At 34.4% G+C, this 25,000-nt stretch overlaps 1 protein-coding gene across 2 annotated transcripts in view; it reads left to right on the top strand.

Moving 5' to 3' along the window:
* LOC137642168 (pinopsin-like) overlaps positions 1–18,654 on the top strand; it is a 102,923-nt gene extending 84,269 nt beyond the window's left edge. For both annotated transcript variants that reach the window (XM_068374706.1, XM_068374705.1), the window contains exons 6-8: positions 1,474–1,602; positions 16,522–16,599; positions 16,990–18,654. In XM_068374706.1, coding sequence (XP_068230807.1) covers positions 1,474–1,602; positions 16,522–16,599; positions 16,990–17,232 — 450 coding nt within the window. In that variant the 3' untranslated portion in view covers positions 17,233–18,654. The remainder of the gene's footprint in view (positions 1–1,473; positions 1,603–16,521; positions 16,600–16,989) is intronic.
* The last annotated feature ends 6,346 nt before the right edge of the window (positions 18,655–25,000 follow it).

Raw genomic sequence — 25,000 nt, 5'->3', positions numbered from 1 at the left:
AACTCGTGGCATGCCGACCAAGTCCTTGCTGGTGGGGTCTTTGTTTTAACAAAGCAAAAAAGGTGGCACAATGACCTCCATTACTAACAATATATATGTATATATACATATATATATATATATATATATATATATATATATATATATATATATATATGTATATATATATATATATATATATATATATATATATATATATATATATATATATATACATACATATATATATATATATATATATATATATATATATATATGTATATATATGTATATATATACTGTATATATATATATATATATATATATATATATATATATATATATATATATATATGTATGTGTGTGTGTGTGTGTATATATATATATATATATATATATATATATATATATATATATATATATATATATATATATATATATATATATATATAAAAGAATGGAATTTTATGCTAGTAATCTTTTAAATTTGAATTAGTCACAATTGTATATAAGTGTTGAGCATGTTATTCTTTTGAATGAAGATCTAGCCAACATGATTGATAGGCGTATCCCTTCTCGTGTGCGAAAATACCGAGCGAAAGATGATTGTAGACGTGCTTTGATAAAACATTTGGTTGTCTAAAATGACGGGATACTTTTTCTTCCTTTGTTTTTCGTAGTTATAACTATATTATAGAATATGTAAACTTTTATTTCAATAATGGAAATCTGTACAGCTATGAAATCAAATAAAGAAAAAATAAAGAGAAACTTAACGTTTGATTCTTTCCACAGTTATATAGGACTAAGTTCAATCTCTTTCCAAAAGTACAGTATTAAAACACTTTCCGAAATTACAGTATCCAAATAATTCCCGAAGGTACAGTATCAAGATACTTTCCAAAAGTACAGTATCAAAATACTTTGCAAAGGTACAGTATCAAAATACTTCCTATAAGTAGAATATCAATCCAAAATGTGAAAAGTTTCTACAGAGCCCTGGGGTCGACAAAGTCAATATACACATTTCCCTAAAGTGCTCATTTTCAAGCTGACCTCTATCATGAGTAGGCTACATGGCATGTTATGTTAAATTTTACTAGTCACATGGAGTGTTATTTCATTTGATGGGTCAAAACAATTTTTGTAGCGTTTTGCCATTGAGGCTGAGAAAAATCCATTATACAAGTGTATTGTAACATTTTGATTTCAATCGACTCTTTGTTAATATGTATTATAATAGGAAGTGAAAATCAATCTTACGACCTTTTCTGAAGTACAGCATAGGCCATGATATTGTATTTTAAGCTAATTAATTACTTCTTTAGAACAAAAATATCTTAATTCATATTAAGTGGAGTTTATATGTTAAGATTTTCCGAATTCTCAGTATTTATTTATTTATTTATTTTTTTTTTTTTTTAAATTCTATTCTATGAATAATTTTCCATAATCATTTGCATTGCAGTTCATTGATTTTGTCTTCCCATTTAGGTTTTGAAATCAGACGTAGGAATCAGCGTACTATGTGGAGCTATGTTGATGTCAGTGCTGTTCATGTTGCCCTACCACGTGCTGCTAATGACACAGTCATCGGAAGTTGAAGTCCCTGGTTGGTCAAAGGTATACTAAAAATTCCATAATTGCTGTATGACATTTTATTGATTTTAGTGATCTATCAATAAACCATCAAGATCTTAGTTTTGTAGAGGTGTTGCCTTCTTTAATCCAATTGGACTTTGATATATTGAAATGGCTATGAGTAGCTTCAGGGAGGCACAGGCGATATTATAGGATTAATTTTAAAGATAACTATAATCAAGAAGACCTATCCCCAATCTTGTACCATAGATTGCGTAGAAAAAAATATTCTACTTAATTGCAACAATAGATTCTAGAAATGAATATTTTTAGATCATTCAGTATGACATGCATTCAAATTACTTCATCGTCATTCATAGGATATTCTTTTTTTTAGGATCAATGTTCATAATAAATTTTTTTTCCATTACTAATGTAAAAGGAAACATTAGAAATTCCACTGATTGTTCTTCGTATATATATATATATATATATATATATATATATATATATATATATATATATATATATATATATATATATATATATATATATATATATATATATATAACTTTATTTTTAACGTGAATCGGCGTTGATTTCATCTTTTGAGCGTCGAATGAAGCTATTAACATAAAAACACTAGGGAATGTATCTATTATTCTAAAATGCTATCTATCTATCTATATTTCTATCTATTATTATCATTATTATCACTAGCCAAGCTACAGCCCTGGTTAGAAAAGTAAAATGCTACAACCCTTAGCGCTCTAAGGAAAGCAGCCCAATGAGGAAAGGAAATAAGGGAATAGCCAATAAACTATATATAAGTAGTGCATGATAAAAATGCTTAAGATCAGTAACAACGTTAAGATAGATCAGTCATATATGAAATATAAAACGAGAATAATTTCAACCTATTCAATAGTAAGGAATTTACAAAAAGTGTGATTTTTAGAGGTTTCCCCCATCACAGCAACATAGGCTGGAATCCCACTATTGTAGAGGTGTATTGGATGGTTCTGACATGACACTTTACTCGAAATTTATCCAGAAAATCTATAACCTATTGGGGAGAAGGATCTGGAAAATAAACCCGCAATAGGCCTAGCTAGCCAGCAGGAGTTGAAAATAGCTCAAGTTCAACGTAGATTTATCGACGACGGACCCAGGATTGAAATTGGACACCCCCTGAGGAGTATACTTTCATTGGAACTATAAATGTTGGGACCATGAGAGAAAGATGTGAGGAAATCGTTGAACTACTAGAGAAGAATACAAAAAATATTGAAATTGCATAGACAAGAATGAGGGGACATGGCAGAAAGACCGTTCATGCCGACAATGATTTGATGTACTGGGTTTGGGAATAATATTTGCACATGAATTATTTTCCAACTTTATCCAAGATATTATATATGAGACTGAGAGAATAGTCGCAGTAACAATGAAAATTAATGAGCAGAGAACTACAATAATATAGTCCTACGCCACCCAAAAAGGCAGAGCTGATGAGGAGAAGGAACTTTTCTATGGAAAGCATCAGGAAGTATGTGACCAGTGTCCAGTTGATAGTGACATAGCGATTATGGTCGACCTGAATGGCCATGTGGGCAGCAACAGAGTACTTGGTCTGGGAGAACAGAATGCTGAAGGTAAAATGTTGGTGAACTTTTGCACAAAAATAATTTAGCAATAATGAACACATTCTTATTAGAGTTTGAGGTCCCATGGCATAGCGAATTTGATATTAAAGAGTATTGTGGTTTATGTGATATATATATATATATATATATATATATATATATATATATATATATATATATATATATATATATGTGTGTGTGTGTGTGTGTGTGTATGGTATCAGGACAACTGCCCACGGACAATTGCTTCATATGATAACTGCCCCACGGATAATTGCCCCTCTTTAATAGAAAATTAGAAATGGGGTATTGAAAATAAATAAAAACTATTAAAACCAACGTTTCATTATTGCTAATACTTAAATGCGTACATATGAGTTGCAAAGATAATGAAAATATAACATGATATACTTAATGGGTACTTATGTGAGTTGAACAAAAAGCAAAAAATTTAATGTACTAAAATTGTAAATTGTGGGCTATATATTTCAAAAATTCTAACACCGCGGTTCTGAAAGTCTTTTACAATATTTGCTATTCGGAGGCTGGAACACTGGTAACGTTTCTGTTTAGAAGGTACTGGCTACCCAGAAACATTTGATGGATGGTCACGCTAGCTAGTGCTTGTTCCCTCTTCAACACTTCAAGAAACTTCCAGATATTTGGATGAAATGAAGTAAAAGGAGCCTGGATATGGTTATGCCAGCCTTCTAGTGCGCTGTTAGTTCGAGGTAAACCTTAAATTACACGAGTGTACATGTTCCTCATTCTTATCAGAAAACGTGGAGGACGCCGTGTATTTCGATGCCTTCTGCCAATATATGTTTCTTCAAAATAATCTATGATTATATCAGCTTCTGATGGCAAAATTTCTTGCAGAATCTCAAATGATTCAATTACCTTTTTTGGGGGTACAAATACTAAAGCAGCAATCATACGGTTTTGCGGGAAAAAATCAGCATCAGTTTGGTATTTAGTTTGGAGACCCTCATTTTGCACCTTGCAGTATATGTATCAAGATAAATGATAGAAATATCCTCTAACTGCTACAATGGGGAAGATCTATTCAATATTGTTCTTAGAAGCATGTTCATAGTCGATAACGAAAGTCTTTGGATTTAGTCTTGGGTTTTTAGTTAGTAGTTAATGGAGAATATCTTGATACGTCGCTTGTCGTTTATTTGATAGCTGAACATATACACACGGAATAACCCCTTTCGAAGTTAAACAATGAATAGTGTACAATTGGTAAAACAATTTGGGTACTATTTTAAATGTGCCATCTCCGAACCAATCGTCTGATTTCTCCAGTAGGCTAATATTGGTAGAAGTTGAAAATAAAAGGATACGCTGTTCAACCGATCCACTATCTTAAAGAAGAAAATATTCACCATTAGATGTTTTCTTGCACTCGGATGGAATTAACCATGTCAAAGGTTTGATGGAATGAGACGAGAAGCACCAACACCATCCTCCCATGCTCCCATTGGTTATCTCCCTACTCTGATGCTAGTTACAGCCATATGAACTTGCTCTCCTATGGGTGAGCTTCTATCCCATCATGCTTTTACTTGTCGGCGTCCCTCGATCATTTCATTTCGGCAGCCCTGTTTTTAACATTGAATTTGTGTTAGTGATTTTGCTTTCGTGCTGTTAGTGACTGAGCTATAGCGTGTTGCTTTATTCAACTCGTATGTTATTAGCCATGGGTCCCAGGAAAGTTGCTAATGTGCAGGAAAAGAAGAAGTGGGGTTGTGATGACCTATGTGGTAACGTCCCTGACTGGTGAATGCCAGACTGAAGTTCAAGTCCCACTCAAACTTGACACGTTCCTTTGGTTGGTGCAACCTCACCATCCTTGTGAGCTAATGATGGGTGGTTTTGGGGAAGCCTATATGTCCATGTGTTTCTGGCCAGTGTTCTTCAATGGGACAGAGGTAGATGGTGAACGCTAGCCAGAAACGTCGACCCCATATGAAAGTGGGAAAAGATGCAGACAAAGAAGCTGAATCTCATTTTGTTTACTAAAAGCTCCCCATCCTATGTTTATCTTTCTTTCAATTTCAGTCTTGTGCCCCGGGGTAATATTAGGTATATTCATTAAAAATCTCCAGCGGTTCATCCGTTACCCTTATTTGTTGTCTCTGCATTTTCATTGAATATTATCTTAGTTTTACTCATACATTTTCAGCCCTATATTTCTGCTTTCTCTATTCAAATTTTCTATCATCTTTTTCAATTTCTCCCATGATTCACTAAACAGAACTATGTCATATGCGAATTTTAAATTGTTAACATGTTCCTTATTGATGATAGTTCCTGCATTTTACCAATCTAGATTTTCAAAAGCTGTTTCTAGGCACACTGTGAGTAATTTAGTAGAGATATGGCCTCCTTGTCTAACACTCTTAACCAGAATTTTCTCACTATCTTTATGTAGTTTTAGGATTACTGTACTTCCCATGTAGATATCTTCAAATGTTCTAACATAAGACTCATCTATACCTTGTCTTTGAAGGGCTTTCATTACTGCTGAGGTTTTGACATAAACAAAAGATTTCTCATAGTCTATAGATGTTATTTATAATGGCTTGTCACACTGTTGATTTTTTTCTTAATTGGTTAATTACTTGGGTATGGGCAGTTGTCGAATATCAGATCCTAAAGCCGGCCTAATATGATCTTTGTAAATATTTTATATATTACCGAGAGTAAACTTATTGGGCGTCAGCTTTTCAGGTCTCTTGTCCACCTTTTTGTGGATTGATATAATGATAAGATTTTCCAAGTTATAGTATAGACACTATAGAGCGTTCTTGCATTTTCTTTAAAGTTTAGCGAGTTTTACTACTACGAAATCGCCTCCATCTATTATTAAATCAACTGTTAGGCTCTCTTTCTCTTCTGATTCTTCCCTTCTTTTACTCTTAATTAGGCTCCGTTAAACTTTATATATCGTTCTTCTTTTCTTTAATATCTAAATTTTCTTACATTAGTTTCATAAAGAGCAATGGCGAAGAAGCCATCTCCACTGACTAAGCAAACTTTTATTTTCGTATAATCTTTTTTTGTCATCTATTTCATATGGTGAATGAAAAATTGCCCTTTATAACATACCTGGATTATTTATATCCTATAATCTATACAGATACCTTTACCACGTTTGCCTCCATAAATCAAGGCAATCCTCCCTTCTACCTATACTTTACAAACCCCAGTCAGTCCATCCCAACATTACTACTATAATCAATAGTTAGTAACACACACACACACACACACACACACTCTCTCTCTCTCTCTCTCTCTCTCTCTCTCTCTCTCTCTCTCTCTCTCTCTCTCTCTCTCTCTCTCCATCATTATATTGTCTTAACAAACACAGCTATTAGGCCAAGGATCCAAGTTCAAGTCTTGAATCAAGCTGGGGAGGCCAATTGGTCACGTCTCTAGAAAGAGAGAATACCTCTGTATAATAATTTATCAGCAATTTATGCTCCTAATTGTAAATCAACCATTGCGAGTTACACCTTAGGTTGAGAGCGAATGAGAGATGAAGAAAAAAAAATAGACAACATTTTCCATCAATCTAAATAATAAACCACTGAAAGGGAAGAACATTTTAAACTCTTCATTTCTATTTTCTTATCATCATCCATTATATTTACTCTCTAATACCACTCAAATTGAAATTTATTTCTTTATGTTTCTTGTTTTCATTTAACCTCTTAACTCTACCCATCCTTACATTCTCTTTCAGCTTGCTCCTCTGAATAGGACTGAAAATCTATTTTACCAGCATCTGGGATTCTCTTTACTAGCTCCAATCTGCCATATACAGTAGTAGTAATGTGATTGTCATGTTTACTATGGTTCGTAAAACTTTAAACCTTTAAAGCATGTGTAACAAGGATAATTTTTTTTACAATAGTTCTATCCCTGCTTAATACCGCCCAGTTAACATGAAACCATATTATCTAAATTTTTTGAACGTCTTCTAGAAGATCATCTTAATAAATATGCTGAATGTAATCAACTCTTTATAGTTTGAAGCTTGGCCTGTGCAGAAATCCCTTCATTGAGGTCAGGAAATGTGTATGACTGGCCTAGATTTTAGAGTTGCCTTTGACTGTGTTAATCATATGGACCTTTTTGTCAAACTTAAACAAATTGGGGTAGGCAGGTCCATTCTTAGCATCCTTATTGAATTTTTAGGTAGTAGATCGTAAAAAGTAGTTGTTGATGGGCACTATAGTGACTATAGAAATGTATTGATCAGTGTTCCTCAGGGTATAGTTATTGGCCCAGTCTTGTTCCTGTTACTTATGAAAGACATGAGGTTTAGCCATACAAACTAGTTTCTTGCATATGCAGATGCTCCCTGCATCAATTCCATCTCTGGTTGTAAATCCCTTAATGTAGATCTACCTAAAATTATTGCATGATGCAAATTAGGGGATGAAATTGAACTCTCATAATTCCCTCAAAAGTAGGATTTTAAGTAGGTTTGTAATGCACGAGCAGCAAGCAATGCACATTCACATAAAGATGAATGCCCTATCTATATTTTCTTCTACATTGTAACAGACATTGAACTCAACATAAAAAAGTCGTTGAAAATAGCAAACTAATTAAAACTCTATTATCATTCATTTATCATATTACCCATTTTAATGCCAATGCAAAGTTTATTGACAGAAAAACATTGCATATAAACATGCATTTATCAACTTATGCTTATAAATACCTGTGTTGTTTCTAAATACTGTTAGTTTTTCGGAAGCTATTTTCGTATTAATTCCGCATCCACTCACATCCAGTTAGTGACCTGCAGAGTGCCTCGAACACTTAACTCACTGCTTTGTCGGCCGTATTTTCAACCGGTCCCAACCACCAACCCCAACTCCTCTATCCATGCTGCCACAGTGAGGCTCTCGGCCTTCGTTAGTAGCGATACATTTTCCTGGGTTTAGCGCTCTGAGGTTCAGTTCTGCATTAATAGTGTGACCTGCTCAAGCAGGAAAGCCAACTATGATCTCACTAGATCCCCTATGATACCATTTCAGATATCTCCAACATGCTTTGCAAAAAGTGGAATTAAGTCCTCAAATACCCCTTGTAATTGTACGTTCTAGCTGCCAGTGTAGCCAAGATTTTTCAGCTCTCTCAGCAACCAATTGTGATAAAAAAGGTGTCGATATCCCTCAGAGAAATAATTGTATTGCTCACCTTCAGCCTGCCACAGATGGTTTTCCTCGTGATGTGAATCTGCTTTGTGCCTGGTGGGTACAACTCCTACTGGAACTGGTGCAAGCCACAATACCTAATGTTGACACCTTGCCTATGAAGAACTTGATAACCAGAGTCAACGCTCTTAGGGACTGCAACTTCTTCAATAACTCTACTCCTGATGAAAAGGGCAGCCATTCAACACTGACTTAAGCTAAGTTGAATGATTTAGGACATTGATGCCCACCTCCTGACATAACTGAGCAGCAACATAGCCACTCGTCACCCACTTATGCTGACCCTCACCTTCAGTTGTGTTACTAAAAGTGGGCTGTCAATGGCAAAAGAATGTGTAAGTAGGCCATTACTTGTGGTGGTGGCCTCCTGGTTCACAAAGCATTTCTTATGCTTTATTCAGGATCTCATGTGTGCTTTCTGGTTGATGCTTATGGCTTTTTTTCCCCTTCTGCTACGTTCCCTCATAAAGGCACGACCCTATCATTCAAAAATACTATTGGTGTCCGTGTTATGCCCGTCAATGTATCTACTACCACAACCCATAGTTACAAAATGGTAACAACGTCATTTGGGGCACCTAGTATTTGTAGAATTTCATGTTATAAGTGGAATGAAATGGAGTTGTGGTTATAATACGTAATAACTGGAAGGAAAAAATTGGTAAAAGTAAAGAGAATAAATGATAAGGCTTTTAAAGATCCCAATAAGGGATCACATAAAAGATATAATTTCATCAAATGCCCCTAAAAGGAAGCTAATCCTAGGAGCAGACCTGAATGGTAGAGTGAGGAAGAGAAGCGATGGAGTTTTGAGTTGGCATGTATGAGCACCTGGTTTCAGATAAGCATCTGATAACCTAAGATAGTGGAAGAGTGGAAAGCCAAGTAGATTACATATTCGTTAGAGAAGGAGACAAAAAAAAATGTGATGAACTGTAAAGTAATTTCGGGGAAAGCATGTGTTAAACAACATAAATTGGTAGTGAAGGATTTTAAAATGAGAGGTAGAAAACCCAAAAGGAGAGAGAGGAGATCTAAAATTAAGGTTTGCGACCTTAAAGGAAAAAATGTGAGCAATTTAGGAGGATTGTGAGAGAAAGATGACTAGAAAGGTTGAACTTAGATATTGGACAGGTTAACAGAGTGGAAAATATCTGGGTGGGTATAAACGAAATATGTTTAGATGAAATGGAGGCATTATTGGGAAGAACCGGTGGACATGGTGGTGGGACAGAGAGGTGCAAGAATCAATCAAAAGAAAATCAAAGGCATTCATGGATTGGAAAGTATGAGAGGCACAAGGAGCAGAGGAACTTTACAAAAAAGAGGAAAAGGATTCAAGGGAGAAAGTAGTTATAACTATTGGAGGAGTGGTAGGGCAATTAGATGAAAGTCTAGGAACAAAGGAAGGAGAATAGGATATTTATAAGATTTCAAACTTGAGGAAAAGGCCAAGACTGGATTTTGGGAAACTAGTAGTCATCAGGGATAGAGATGGAAATATATCGCATAGGAATGATGATATTCAAATCAGATGGAGAGAATATCTTGAGCAACTATTAGATACTGAAAATGAGGAAGAGGAGCTAGGAGAGTCTAATGGTATCTATAGTTAAGCAGAAAGGTGGCATCATGGAATGGGATAATTTCAGGGGAATTAAACTAACAGAGTATGGTTTGAAAGTTTTTGAGAGGGTGCTAGATGAAAGATTGAGAGAGATTATAAAGATTGGGAAGCAGCAGCATCGACTCATGAAGGGAAGAGGGACTGTGGATGCCATCTTTATATTTATAGTAAGGCAGTTACAGGAAAAGGGACTAGAGGGAAACTAAAACTCTTCTGTACTTTTGTACATTTAGAGAAGGCTTGTGATAGAATACCAAGGGAAGTGATGTTTAAGTGCTTGAGGAAGAGGCAAATCCCAGAGAAGTTGGTTAAAATGGTAGAGATGATATACAAAAGAACAAGGACAAAAGTAAAAACAGCTGTTGGAGGAACAGAAACCTTTGAAGTTAGTGTTGGATTACACCAGGGGTCAGCATTAAGCCCCTTTTTAATAGCGCTGATCTTTGATGCATTGAGTTAAGAGATCAGCTGCTATATGCAGAGGATTTAGTGATTACTGCTAAAATGAAGAAGAATTACAGAGAAGGATTGTAGAGTGGCAAGAGACTTTAGAAAGGAGTGGCTTGGCAGTAAATGTAGATAAGACTGCAGCTATGGTAAGCAGTAAGAAAGGTAGGGAAAGGATAGCCATACATGAAAGTAGAGGTTCAGTTATAAAACAGGTAGAACAATTGAGATACTTGGGATTTACTATACTGTAAAACGGGAGGGAGGGTGTGAGGCTGAAGTTGAAAATAAAATTAAAGCAGCATGGTGGAAGTGGAAGGAGGTACCAGGAGTGGTATGTGATAAGCAAATGCTAATCAAGCTAAAGCCAAGATCTATAACACAGTAATAAGGCCAGTGTTAATGTATGGATTGGAAAATTGGGTGTTAAGACGAAAAGTGGAAGCAAAGCTTGAGTGAACAAAGATGAAAATTCTGAGGTGGATTATGGGGAAATCACTTCTTCAAAGATGAGAAAAGGATGAAATAAGAATAATGACAGGCATGGTAATGATTCCAGATAAGTATCACAACTGAGATGATGTGGGCACGTGTTGAGGATAGATGTTATGGGGAGTGAAGAGGACTTTGGAAGAATCTCTTAGTGGGAGAGTGTCAAGAGGGAGGCAGAGAATTAGATGGCAAAATGAGGTGCAGGGTGATATAGAGAGAAGACATTTGATGGAAGAGGATACCTTTGATAGAAGGCATTGGGGAGGAAGCATCAGCTAATTGACAATTTAATGTAGAGATATTGGTGTGAAAAAAAAAGAGTATTAGTGGAGTTTTATAGTTTCTGACATTACTGCCTCTCTTCAGTGCGGATTTCCATGCCCATTTCCACCTCCAGCTTTACGTTGTATACTGAAGTTTAGTCAACTCCAGCTATTACTTGTCCACACCTTTATAAACTGCTCGCTCCAACCTTGCTTGCCATATCAATGAACCTATGGATGCCTACAACAACCTCCTCACTTTATATGCTGACATCTTCCACCCTGAGCTATGCCAGATACCCATGGTTCCTGCCATGCACAGTATCTATCCTAGTGTTTGCAAGAATCATGAATTTGGCACCATACCATTTAGCAGCTTTTAAACACATATTCAGTAAAATGGAAGAAATAGGCCTTTGTCAAAAGGACTAAAGCCAATGGTTGTCGTCACTGCACATCGTTCTGAAGAAGAATAGATCCATACACACTTGTGAGAACTACAGGCATCTTATTATCGAGATGGAACAAGTACATTAGTCCATATCCAACATTGCTAATATCACCACCTACCTTTACAGTGCTAAAGTATTCTTGACCCTCGACCTCCTGATGGGGTATCGTCAGGTGCCCATGAACCCAGAAGACATTCCCAAGACTTCCATAACCACCCACTTCAGCACATAGACTTTCAAATACTCCTGCTCTTGGCTTTCTCAATGCTGGTCCCCATTCCAATGACTCATAGATGGCCTCTTTCTGTGTATGTTATGCAAATAACACGAATATTCTCAACCTCCAAAGAGAACCACAAGTGTCACCTAGAATCCTCCATGACTGCCTGCAGCAGAATGGCCTTGTAATCAGGTATGACAAATTTACCTTCGGTGTTAAGTATGTGGCTTTCTTTGGTCATCACATCACTCCAGAGGGGCATGGCCTCAACTGTCATATCACTGAAGGAGGTCTTAGTTTTGGTGAATTGCTATCACCGGTTCCTCCAAGCCCTTACCGCGACTCTTGCTCCCTACACCCTCTAAGACTCCCCCAAGAACAAGCCAAAACCCTTAAAGACAGGCCCCATTTAGTAAGTGGCTTTCTTCATTGAAAAGAAAGCCCATTCCACTGCTGATGCTCTTATTTTTCATGTGACAACTACACCCCTCTTACTCTCCACTGATGCTAGTGACACTGCTGTAGAGACAGAACTTGAACAAATGATCATTAGTCAACCATGCCCAATGGCCTTCATCTGTAGAAAACTTCCCAAGGAATAATCCAACTACTCTACATTTGCCCTCAGATTTCTGGCAGTGTAATTGGCTGTCTGTCACTTCCCCCAGTTCTTAGGGGTCACGTCCTTCATTATTCACACGTATCATATGCTCCTTGTGTATGCCTTCACTCAACAGTCTGACCCTTGTTTCACACATCAACATTGGCATCTCTCTACCATATCTAAGTACAATGTAGTATTCAAAACATTTCTGGCAAACTTAATCTCATCATTGACAACTGTCCAGAAACTCATTGGCCACTGTCCACTTATGAATGAATTATAAGACCATGGCAGAAGCCAAATGAAAGGACACTGAGTACAAAATCTAAAGGGCATCCTGCATGTCCATCTGTTGGGAAGATGTTGAACTCGATGAATCCAACAGTGTCGACTTAAGTACTGGCAAGCCACGGCTGTGGATACTTACTTCCATGCACTGACAGGTATTTCAATTGATCCATTACCTCACATTCTTCGTACAGGTCTACTCCCCAGCTACTGAAGTCAATGTTCATATAGCATGGCATTCCTAAAGAGGCCATCCTTTACATTCAGATCTCCCTGGACAATTCCATCCTGTTCGTAATACTAGGCAGGCAGTTAATTCTAATAGCCAGTCCTTCTCCATCATGAGGCTCAATACTACACAGTATTCTAGAAGTTTTATTCCAGCTGTTACCAAGTTGTGAAATGATCTTCCTAATCGGGTAGTTGAATCCGTAGAACTTCAAAAGTTGAAGCAAATGTTTTTATGTTGACCAGGCTGACATGAGTCTTAACTGTTTTCATATGACATTTCTATTTTTGACGTTGTTAATAGTTTATATAGGACATATCTGTTTTGACGCTGTTACTGTTTTTAGAATGATATATTGTTAATCTATTCTCATCATTTATTTATTTCCTTATTTCCTTTTCTCACTGGGCTATTTTTCCCTGTTGGAGCCCTTGGGCTTATAGCATCTTGCTTTTCCAACTAGGGTTGTAGCTTAGCTAGTAATAATAATAATAATAATAATAATATGTTTTCATGTCAAGCTTCAAAAGTGGATAGACTCTTGAATTCAGGTTTGATACTTTCCATTAATCTCAACGTCTTTTTGCTCATATTCACGTTGACCTGGTAGGTCCCCTACCCACTTATCAAGGATATTGTTACCTTTTCACAGTAATTGATTGCTACACTTGCTGGGCTGAAGCCATTCTTGTACAAGATGCAACATCCATCTTATGTACTGCTGCCTTACTTTCTAGATAGCAAGATTCGACATCCCAGAGCAAATTATTTCTGATAGGGGTCCCACTTTCACCTCTCCATTGTGGACATCATTTGGGGATCTTTTTGACATCACCCTATATCAGACTACCACTTATATCCTCACAGCCATCAGAATCGTGGAAACTTTCCATCATACCCTCAAAACAGCTTTGAGGACTCACTCCAACGATTCCCTGGGTCCTGATCAACAGAGGACTGCTCCCAACGATACTATGGATGTCTCAGCATCTGTAATAGCATACAGCGTTCCGTTGACCATCCCTGTAGAATTTGGTTTGTCCACCACCTCCTCCGATGATTTCTAACTCCTATGCCACATTATGGGGAAATTTTCCCCTTTCCTTCGGATGTACGAACCACCAGAAAAGCACCACATACCAAAAGAGCTATTCATCGCAACACACGTCTTCTTGCACACCGATGCTTGCCAACTACTACTTATGCTCCCCATCTACGAGCTCATTCCTTGTCATCTGTCCTACTCAAAAAGTTTTACTCCTTAATGTTCATGGTGAAGACGATTAGATAACCATTAACTGCCTAAAACCTGCAGGATAACCTGACAACAGTACAACTCTCTAGGGCAGGTCACCCTCTTTCACATGCATGTTTGCTTCAGGGGGAGCCATGTAATACCCGTGCAGCAAGCAATGCACATACAATCAAGAGCAATCAGAGATTTTTGACATCAACCAAAGATTAATGGAGTCGAGTCATTCATGGTCTAAGTCGAAGATCTATCTGTGGTGGATATTTCGTCAAAATCCGTCAATTTGTTTTGACGTTGTCTTTAAAATGATGAAAAAGGCAAATCCGGATCCGGATCATAGCCATAATTTAATGGGGTCGTCCGTGACGTAAGATCTATCTGTGGTGAAAATTTCGTCAAAACCGTCGAGTAGTTCTGATGTAATTCTGTCCACAGATACACAATAAATGAATAAATAAATAAAATGGAATCTTTATCCGGATCTGGATCATCTCCAAAATTTAATCTGGTCGTTCATTACCTAAGATTTATCTGTGGTGAAAATTTCGTCAAGATCCATCGAGTAGTTTTGACGTAATCCTGTCAACAGACACAGAAAAATAGATAAATAAATTAACTGGAATCCAGATCCGGATCTGATCCTCTCCAAAACTTAATCGGGTCGTCCATTACCTAAGATTTATCTGTGGTGAAAATTTCGCCAAAATCCGTCGGATAGTTTTGACGGAATCCTGTCCACAGACAAACAGACAAATAATTAAATAAATGAATAAATAAACCGACTTGAAAGCAATAAAACTTTCTTCTACGCTGCTTCTGCCATCGACTTCACGTCAAAAAGTTGTTGAATATAGTAAGCTAATTCAAATTCTATTATCAGTATGTTATTATATTATCTATTTTTATGCTAATGTCATCTATATCAACAAAAAATATTGAATATAAACGTGCAATTGTCATCCTTACATGACCCTTCGGGGGCATATAAATACCTGTGTTGTCTCTAAATAATGTTAGTTATTTGATGCTGTCTTTACATCAGTTTATCTCGACTCCTGTTACAGGATAAGGAAGTGGCTCCTCAACATCCAGGGTTTTTCTTTGGAAGTGTATCTAAATGTATATATCCCATTAAAAATTCTAGTCATGATTCTTGATTGCAAATTTACTTTTGATAAAAACATAAAATATGTTTCTTCTACAATTGCACAAAAATTCTCATATTGAGTCTTTTAATTTTTTAATTTTTTTTTTTTTTTTGGTGATCAATCGATTCCGATGACATGTTTAAATTAAATATTGCTTCATCTGGTCTTCAGCTGCTGACTCTCATCTCAATTTGCTCTATAAAATTAGCAGTCTTCTACATTCCTTATTCATGATGTACATATGAATCTCTAAGGCTGTCGTTTGGTTAGATATTTGTGCATGTTGTATAAGATTTTTCATCATTCTGACTATCCCTTGCATCCAAATCTTCCAAGACCATTCAGCACGTAGTACTAGGTAGACCATCGTAACAGTAAATTATAGTATTCAAGAAGTTTTATTCCATCTGTTACCAGATTGTGCAATAATTTTCATAATTTAACAATTGAATCGCTTCAAATATTCTGCAAATGCTTTCATGTCGAACAGGTCAACATACGCCTCCTTTCTTAATATTCATATGGATATCTATTCAATGCTATTAGAAATCTTAACATATTTCTTAATTTCTATTAGCTTATTTCACTTTATTCTTTACTTCTCTATAATCTTTATGCACCGAGCTAGTTATTATTATTATTATTATTATTATTATTATTATTATTATTATTATTATTATTATTATTATTATTGTATGGTTGGAAATTAACATGCCTAATAATGATTATAAGCTGGTCTAAAAGTTGATCTGAGGCAAGAGTAAGTGGATATTTTTAGAGTTGTTTAAATTCAAGAGATAGAAAAATGTAAGGACTAAGACTCAGGAACTGATGCATTGGCGGATGTTGGTAACATTGGTGGAATAGCTGCAACTTTTGAATGATAAAATATTGGTTGGGCTCAAGAGGAAAAATATTAAAAAATACGGTAAAGAAATGATATATTCACACTTATAAACAGATATAAAAACATTATTAAACACTACAGAATGAAAGGTAGGAATGCTATCATACAGAAAAAGTAATAAATATTTTGTTTTTTCATCCACCCAGGTACTTTCATACTGGCTGAAGATTATATCACTGACCTGCGTCTATCCAACTGTCCTTCTACTGGCTCGACCTTGCGAGGTATGTATACGGTTTCATAATGGCCATTGACGTATTTGATGTGCTTAACTCACATCTAAAAGGACAAGTACGTAGTCGTTTTCTTTTGAATTTCTCAAGATCTATCTGAGGCCTTAAGTTAACGGTCTTAGCATTAGTTCTATTTACTCAAAAGCTTTTCCTTGTATGTGGGGAAATGAATAAGGTTTCGTAAATGTAATATTGAACTCCCGTACTGAAAGACATGTGAAGGAAGTAGGCCCTGAATGCAATCATTCATGCTTATTAAAAAGATGGGAGAAAATGAGTAAAACTAGTCTCCTGTTATTCAAATTAGGGGCGAAATGTTTGGAACCAATAAAGTTTCTTGACGCTATATCCGATAAATGTGGACGGCATTGCTCTTTCCAGGTTTGGCCTCCCTTGGTAGCCACCCTGCACAGCATGAAGAGATGCCGAGTCCGTGGGTTCCTGCAAGGCAGAGATGGTGACCATGATCTATCGAACATAGAAGTCGGTGGGGCGAACGAAAGCATCAGGAAAGCGAGGAGAATTTCCAAGTCATCCCACATGACGGACACGACCATCCTCTCAGCTTCTCCTTCACACTCTGCTAAAGAGTCTTGCCTTCATTCATCAGTCAGTCGACTATAAAGCAAGAGTAACTATCAGATGATGGTTAGGCAGAGGACAAAAATATGTCGCCGCTACCTTTCCTGTCAAGACCAAAAATCATAAAATTTTCTATATTCCTGTTTATAATCAGTTTATAATTTCTATTATAAGTATAAATGACTGCCTTTACAATGAAGAGCCTCGCAACGATGTAGAATGAGGAATAAAAAGGAAAAACGTGCTCTCTCTCTCTCTCTCTCTCTCTCTCTCTCTCTCTCTCTCTCTCTCTCTCTCTCTCTCTCTCTCTCTCTCTCTTTTGTGTTGAAGTCATCCTGTTTTTATTCAGATACATTCTAATCACATTTGAATCACAATGGTGAAGCGACTTTTATGGCTTTAGTTAATTTCAGTGTTTTCAAACTCCATCTTTATTGAACCAGTTTACACTGACAGTTTTCGTCATACTTTATTTTGATATCATCATTGGATAACACGCAAACTAACTCTTCTTCCTGATTATTAGGAGTATAATTATTTTTGGAAGCTCTTCTTTATTTCATTTAATAAAGCAAAAGTATAAGGAAACGAGAACGGGCTTTCAGTAAAGCGCATACCTTCGCCAACGCCACATCACAAGTTAGGCAATCGACTTATGCACATTTGGGCACTTTCCATGCAAATCGGAAAAAAATGGCCACGATCTAGCCAAAAGACGTCTTTGACCATTAAAGGACCTTGACGTTCACCTTTAACTCAATCATTCCCAAAATTTAATCAAATTGTCTGAGGATCATGGCCAATCATCCTACCAAATTTCATGAGCTTCGACCATGATATAGTAATAAGAAGTTTTTTTTTACCTTTTCGTGACCGCGGCCTTGATCATGTTGTATACCACAAAATATGCAATTGAAGTATGCACCTTTGGGCATTAGTTTCAGGAAAATAGTATAAAAACTGACCGTTTTTTACCTTGACCTTGACCTTTGACCCAATCGCTCCAAAATCACAAGATAGACAATTAAATTATCCGCATTTTGGCACTAGTTTTATGCAAATCTAATGAAAATGACCACAATACAGCAAAAAGACCTTCTTGAACTTTTCCTTACCTTGACCTTGACATTTGACACAATCACTCGTTAAATATACTAAAATTGTCCTTGGATCATGATCAGTATCCCAATGAATTGCATTAGATTCAATCAAATAGTTTCTGAGTTAGAAAATCACAAACAAACAAACACAAATAAATATATATATATGCATGCCAAAATTTAACCTTCGAGCAAAGGTAAATGAACAAACTGAAATATTACTATAAGTTTTTCTTTTGAACTTATTTCTGTGATGAGATATGGTTAGAAGATACACCAGATGTTTCAGGAAATATAAACACAACATTTATTATCATTTTGCCTTCACCCATCACCAATGTTACCTCCACTTTCATTACACACACACCCATATATATATATATATATATATATGTATGTATTTATGCAGTATAGTCTCTATACATATCATATATATATATATATATATATATATATATATATATATATATATATATAATATATATATATATACTATAAATATGTATACATATAAGCTCTATGTATATATATATATATATATATATATATATATATATATATATATATATATATATATGTATATATATACATACATACATAGATATATATTTATATGTATCTGCTTTTGGGACAGCTTCTATTGGTTGCAATTTACATTGAAGGCGATAGCCTTCGTTGCGTCAATGTGTTTCCTGTATGAATCTTTAATCTCGTCAGCTTCTTCAAGTTTTCAAGCCTTTCGTTTAATGAGCAATGATTATTCCTTTCCTTCATACTTTATTCATTAGAGCACTGTTTCGATAAAACTATGTCTTCATCGAGTGATTTTTGCTGGATTACATAATTTTACAATTCCTTTTATACATAAGCTTCTACAGATATTACGATTGTTGAGATTATATTTTAAAGAAATTACAAATTGTAAGGTGGAAATTTTCAAAATTCAGAGATCTTTAGGCTATGAAGAAGGTAATGGTAGTGAATAAAGTATATAAAAAAAAGGAATAACCATCGCTGCTCATCTAACCAAAGGTTTACACTTGAAAACTTGAAGAAGCTGATGAAATATGAATATTCCTGCAGGAAACATTGACGCCTCTAACGCTATCACCTTGCGTTAGAGACAAGCTTTGTCCTAATGGCTTATATATATATATATATATATATATATATATATATATATAAATTTACATATATATATATAAACATATATATATATATATTGACATATAAATATATATATATATATATATATATATATATATATATGTATATATATATATATATATATATATATATATATATATTTATATATATATATATATTTATATATATATATCTTGTATATGTATTTATATATAGTGTATATACATAGCATATATATATAAATATATATATATATATATATATATATATATATATATATATATATATTCATATACATACACACACACACACACACATATATATATATATATATATATATATATATATATATATTCATATACATACACACATATATATGTATGTGTATATATATACATATATATATATATATATATATATATATATATATATACTGTATATATATATATATATATATGTATATATATATATATATATATATATATATATATATATATATATAAGTATATATATGGTGGTTAGGGTGTAACAATTGCTCCTAAAATTATTAATGAAATATCTAGTGGGGCAAAGAAGAAAAAGCATATACCCATCAAAAAGAGAGATGGATCTATTATAACAACCGAGGATCAAGAAAGGCAACGGTGGATGGAACACTTTAGTGAGGTCATGAATAGGAGATATGAAGGGAATAATTTTATTGATATACCTGAAGCTGATGAAGATCTTGATATGCCCATGAATGAATTCATTGTGTTTGAAGTCGAAGCTATTCTTAAAAAACTCAAGAGATGGAATGCCCCTGGATACGATGGAATAACTACCGAAATGATATTGGCTGAAAATGAAGTGACTCCCGGAATAATTACAAGATTATTTTGTAGAATGTGACATGGAGAGACAAAACCGGATGAATGGAAGCTATGAGTGTTTTGAAAATGGCAAAAAGGGAGATCTGACTGATTGCAATAATTACATGTTCATCACACTTACGTCAGTTTTCATGAAAATATATAGTTTGCTTATTCTAAAAAGGCTAGAGAGAAAGATTGATGAAAAGTTGAGAGATGAACAAGAGGGATTAAAGAAGGTAGAAGTTGTGCTGACAAAATTTCCATTTTAAGACGACTTGTTGTACAGCACTGTCTAAAATATAGGAATTCACTGATGATGGCATTTGTAGACTATGAAAAAGCCTTTGATAGTGTACGCCGGCCAATTTTGTGGAGAGTCCTGCGTTATTATGGAGTTCCTCATAAGTATGTAAATTTGATTAAGTGTGTTCATGAGTATAGCAAGTGCAAAGTTAATGTTAGTGGAGTCCTATCAAATGGATTTTCAGTGAAAAGTGGAGTACTCCAAGGGAATGTGTTGTCACCTAGGTTGTTTACCATCCTCACGGATTTTGTAATGCATAGAACAGATGGAGATGGTGGAGAAGGATTAGACAGGCTTGGTAATAGGGAGTTAGCTGACCTAGAGTATGCTGATGACGCTTTCCTTATTAGCAGAACACTCCAGGATTTGCAATGCTTGCTTACCAGAATGCATGAAATATCACAGGAGATTGGCCTCAAGATAAATAGGAGAAAGACAGAGATGATGAGAATGGAATGTGCATTGGAAGATGAAGTATCATTGGAAGGAGAAAGGATTAATGAGGTAGAATCATATAGATATTTAGGAACTATGACCTCTAATACAGGGTATTTAGAATTAGAGTTTAATAAAAGATTGAAAAAAACAAATCAGACAATGGCTAGGTTAAATAAAATTTGGAAAACAAATCGCTTGAAATTACACCAAAAAACCAGGTTATATATCAGTTTAGTGATATCAATGTTACTACATGGATATGCGTCGTGGTATGACAATAAACCAATATTGTCATATGTGTATTTGAGAACAAAGCCCTCAGAAGAATATTGGGAGTTAAATGGCAGGACAGGATTAGAAATGAAACTATAAGAGAGATTACTCGAGTGCCATATGTGGATGAGATTATGCTGAGGGACAGATGGAGATGGTTTGGGCATGCTCTTCTCACTCCCCAGGAGAGATTAGTTGACCAGACTTTCAACTGGGCTCCACAAGGCACTAGAAGAGTTGGATGACCCAGACCTACATGGCTGATGACTATGAAGCGCGAAGTAAGAGATGACGAATGGAGAAATATTGATTTAAAAGGTCAAGATAGAGACGACTGGCGTAATCTAACTGAGGACCTTTGCGTCAATAGGCTTAGGAGATGTTAGAATATCTTCCACTTTAGTTTGCTCTTCTATCTATGGTGCTATTTTTCTGATTCTTAGTGTTAATCCAATCATTATTCTCTCAAACGCTTTTTGAGTTGTAACCAGTTTATGTTCTAAGGCTTTAGTAACTCCAAGTTTATGATGCATAAGTTGATACTTGTATGACCATGTAATTAAATACTTTTCTTTTTAGTGAAAGTGGCATATCACTTTTCATGATCTCATTTTGTTTACCCAAAGCTCTTCATCCCATGCACATCCTTTTAATTTCTGTCTCCTGGTTAATTACATGGATATTTTCAGATGATGAATACCCACTTTTAAAGCCTGCCTGCTCTCTAGGTTAATGAAAAGTCTAGCTGTTTTTCTAATCGGACTAATGTGATGTTTGTAAATATTTTACATATTACCGAGAGTGAACTTTTAGGGCGGTAATTTTCCATGTGTTTTGTGTGTCCCTTTTTTTAAAATCAATGTAATGATAAAGTTTTGCTAAGTTGTAAGTATACAGTATTTTTGCAGACATTTTGTGTAATGTTCAGCTAGTTTTAATACTATGAAATTTCCTTCATCTAATATTACATCAATTGTGAGGCCATCTTCTGCTACTTTGCCCCTTTTCATGCCTTTTGATGCTTACATTTACTTCTACTACTGTTACTTTCAATACTGGCTCAGGTGCTTCATTTACTTGTATTGGCTAAGTTATTTCTTATAATACTATTTTATAGCATTGTATAGAATTCCTCCGCCATTTTTATCGCGTCATTTCTATTGTTGATATTTCCATTTTCGTTCTATAAAGCAAACATCTGTTGGTGCCCTTTTCCAAGTATTATTTTTTATCAATTCGATATTTCTTCCTTTTCTTTATTGTTTCCTTAATTTTGGTGTGGTTGTGTTTACGAATATCATGGGTTTTTAGTTTATCTTTTTTTTTTTTTTTTTTTACTGTTATGTTAGTTCTTTTTCCCCCTTCTTGGATTTTACCTCGTTTCCAATCTTTTCTTTAACAGGTTTTTGGTATTTCCTGATAGTTTTCCTTTTCCACCTATTTCTTGTGCTGATTTTGATATAATTTTTTAAAAATTACTCTCCATTTCTTCCTTACTTGCTTCCATTTCATCATGTACCTTGGAGTATGTATTTTGAATTGCTAAACTAACCTCACCAGAATGTGCTCTTATTTCCTGAATTTGGGTTTCTTCTATTATAATTAGTATTTATTTTTCGCTTCTTTGCACTCAGTGTACTAGAAACGGCTGCATTTGATGTTTATATATATATGTATATATATATATATATATATATATATATATATATATGTATATATAGGTATAATATATACATATATATATATATATATATATATGATATATATACTGTATATATATATATATATATATATATATATATATATATATATATATATATATATATATATATATATATATTCACATATATATATATATATATATATATATATATATATATATATATATATATATATATATATATATATATATATATGAGATAGGCTAATCATTATGCAAAATGTGATTCAGAACGACTAAAAAAAAATAACAGTAACTTACTCATCACCAATGTCCAAGATAAGGAATAAGAAATGTTACAAACAAAACAAATGTCATCATATTTAGGGTAAAAGGAAATGTCATTAACATTAAGAAAATTGAATAATTTTACATTACTCTGATAAAATCTGTAAAACTTCAAAGATCCTTGGTGGATAAACACCTATTTCATCTGCATCGTCATGAACAGTATCACCACCCATCAATAAATATCACAGGCCAGGAGAGAAATAACTATAAATAAGTTCATCTTAAAAAAAAAAAAAACAGTGAAAAAGATTAATACAGACTGAAAAATCGATCGCTATATCAAAAATTTTTGATAGAAAAGTGCTATCAGATATGAACTGGAATAATCAGGGATTTTTCAGTATGTTAAAAGCACCGGACTCTAAATATACTTTGAAGACTGCTAGTCTTCAGCATATTTTATGATTATAAGTGAAAAAAAGATATTGAAGCTGTTGTCACAGAGAGAAATCTATAACCTTTACATATCAGGAGATCAATGGAAATGAGATCTTGTTAAACAAGGATTTATAAATTGATCACTAGGGAGAGGCATGATTCTAATCCTTTCCCACAAGAAATAGAAAGCATCATTAATCATTGTTAAACGAGCGTTTTCTTCATTTTGTATGCATATTTTCCTTTACGTGTAGTTAAAATGCAAATTTGTGGATTTGAACAAGGGTGAACAGAGCCTACAAAATATAATCATAAAAATCTCCATTGTTCTTATTAAATTTTAAAGGCCCACTTTCATACACAAATAGAAATTGATAGTTCCAGAAATTATACGAATATAAAGAAACAAAAAATCATAAACACCAGGGACTGCATCAAGGAGCTACTTCATAGCAGAGAGAATGTTGGAGTACCAAGACCAGAGTTGTCATAAGAGTGGTGCTGCACCATGGGGAATCGAATCAGAGAACAACGTGGATTATGAGCTTGATTCTCTGAGAGACCAAAGAAGCCTCACAGTTTAGGTCTCATCAGATATGTGATAACGACCCAGAAGGATAGATGTTGAACTCATTACTAGGGGTAGACTGGGTACTTCATTGAAATTAGTGAGGAGACTGTGGACTCGGTCATCAGATCCAGTGAAGCTTTGAAAAATGTTTCAATGTGTATAACAATTACTCTCCATTTACCAACCATGTATGACAGTTTTTTTTTACAGTTACCATTTATTAAATTATGTCTAATAATATCAAAGTTTATAGTATTTTTCATTCTCACCATAATCTTTATACAAAAATGTAATTTCATCTTTAACAATTGTAGCCCTGAAGAGAAACCATAAGAGAAAACTGCACCTTGAAACAGCTGTCATCACTAAATGTTAAATTGAGCAGCATGGTAGCAGATAATATCTTTTCTTAAATTCTACATGGAGTTTTCCTTATCCATTGTTATGCCAGGAAAGGTAAACATTTTTTCCACATAAAAGGGGATACAATGATATTTTCTTATTTTGTTTTATACGGATTTGAAATACTTCACAGTCAATAATTATGCTTGTGTGACTGTTTTATTTGTTTATAGATATATAATTTCTTACGTTTTTTTCTTTAATGCTCTTTCTATGCCATGACAACGGAATTTTACTTCCTAATGATAGAGGAAAGAAATAAATAAATATTATCCCAATATAAATGTTTTGTGTGTTTATTATCCATGAATTTTATAAGGAAATTGTTTTGTC

This window comes from Palaemon carinicauda, chromosome 6 (genome assembly GCF_036898095.1).
Source record: "Palaemon carinicauda isolate YSFRI2023 chromosome 6, ASM3689809v2, whole genome shotgun sequence".
NCBI classification, from domain to species: Eukaryota; Metazoa; Arthropoda; class Malacostraca; order Decapoda; family Palaemonidae; genus Palaemon; species Palaemon carinicauda.
This window is presented reverse-complemented; position numbering and strand designations above follow the sequence as displayed.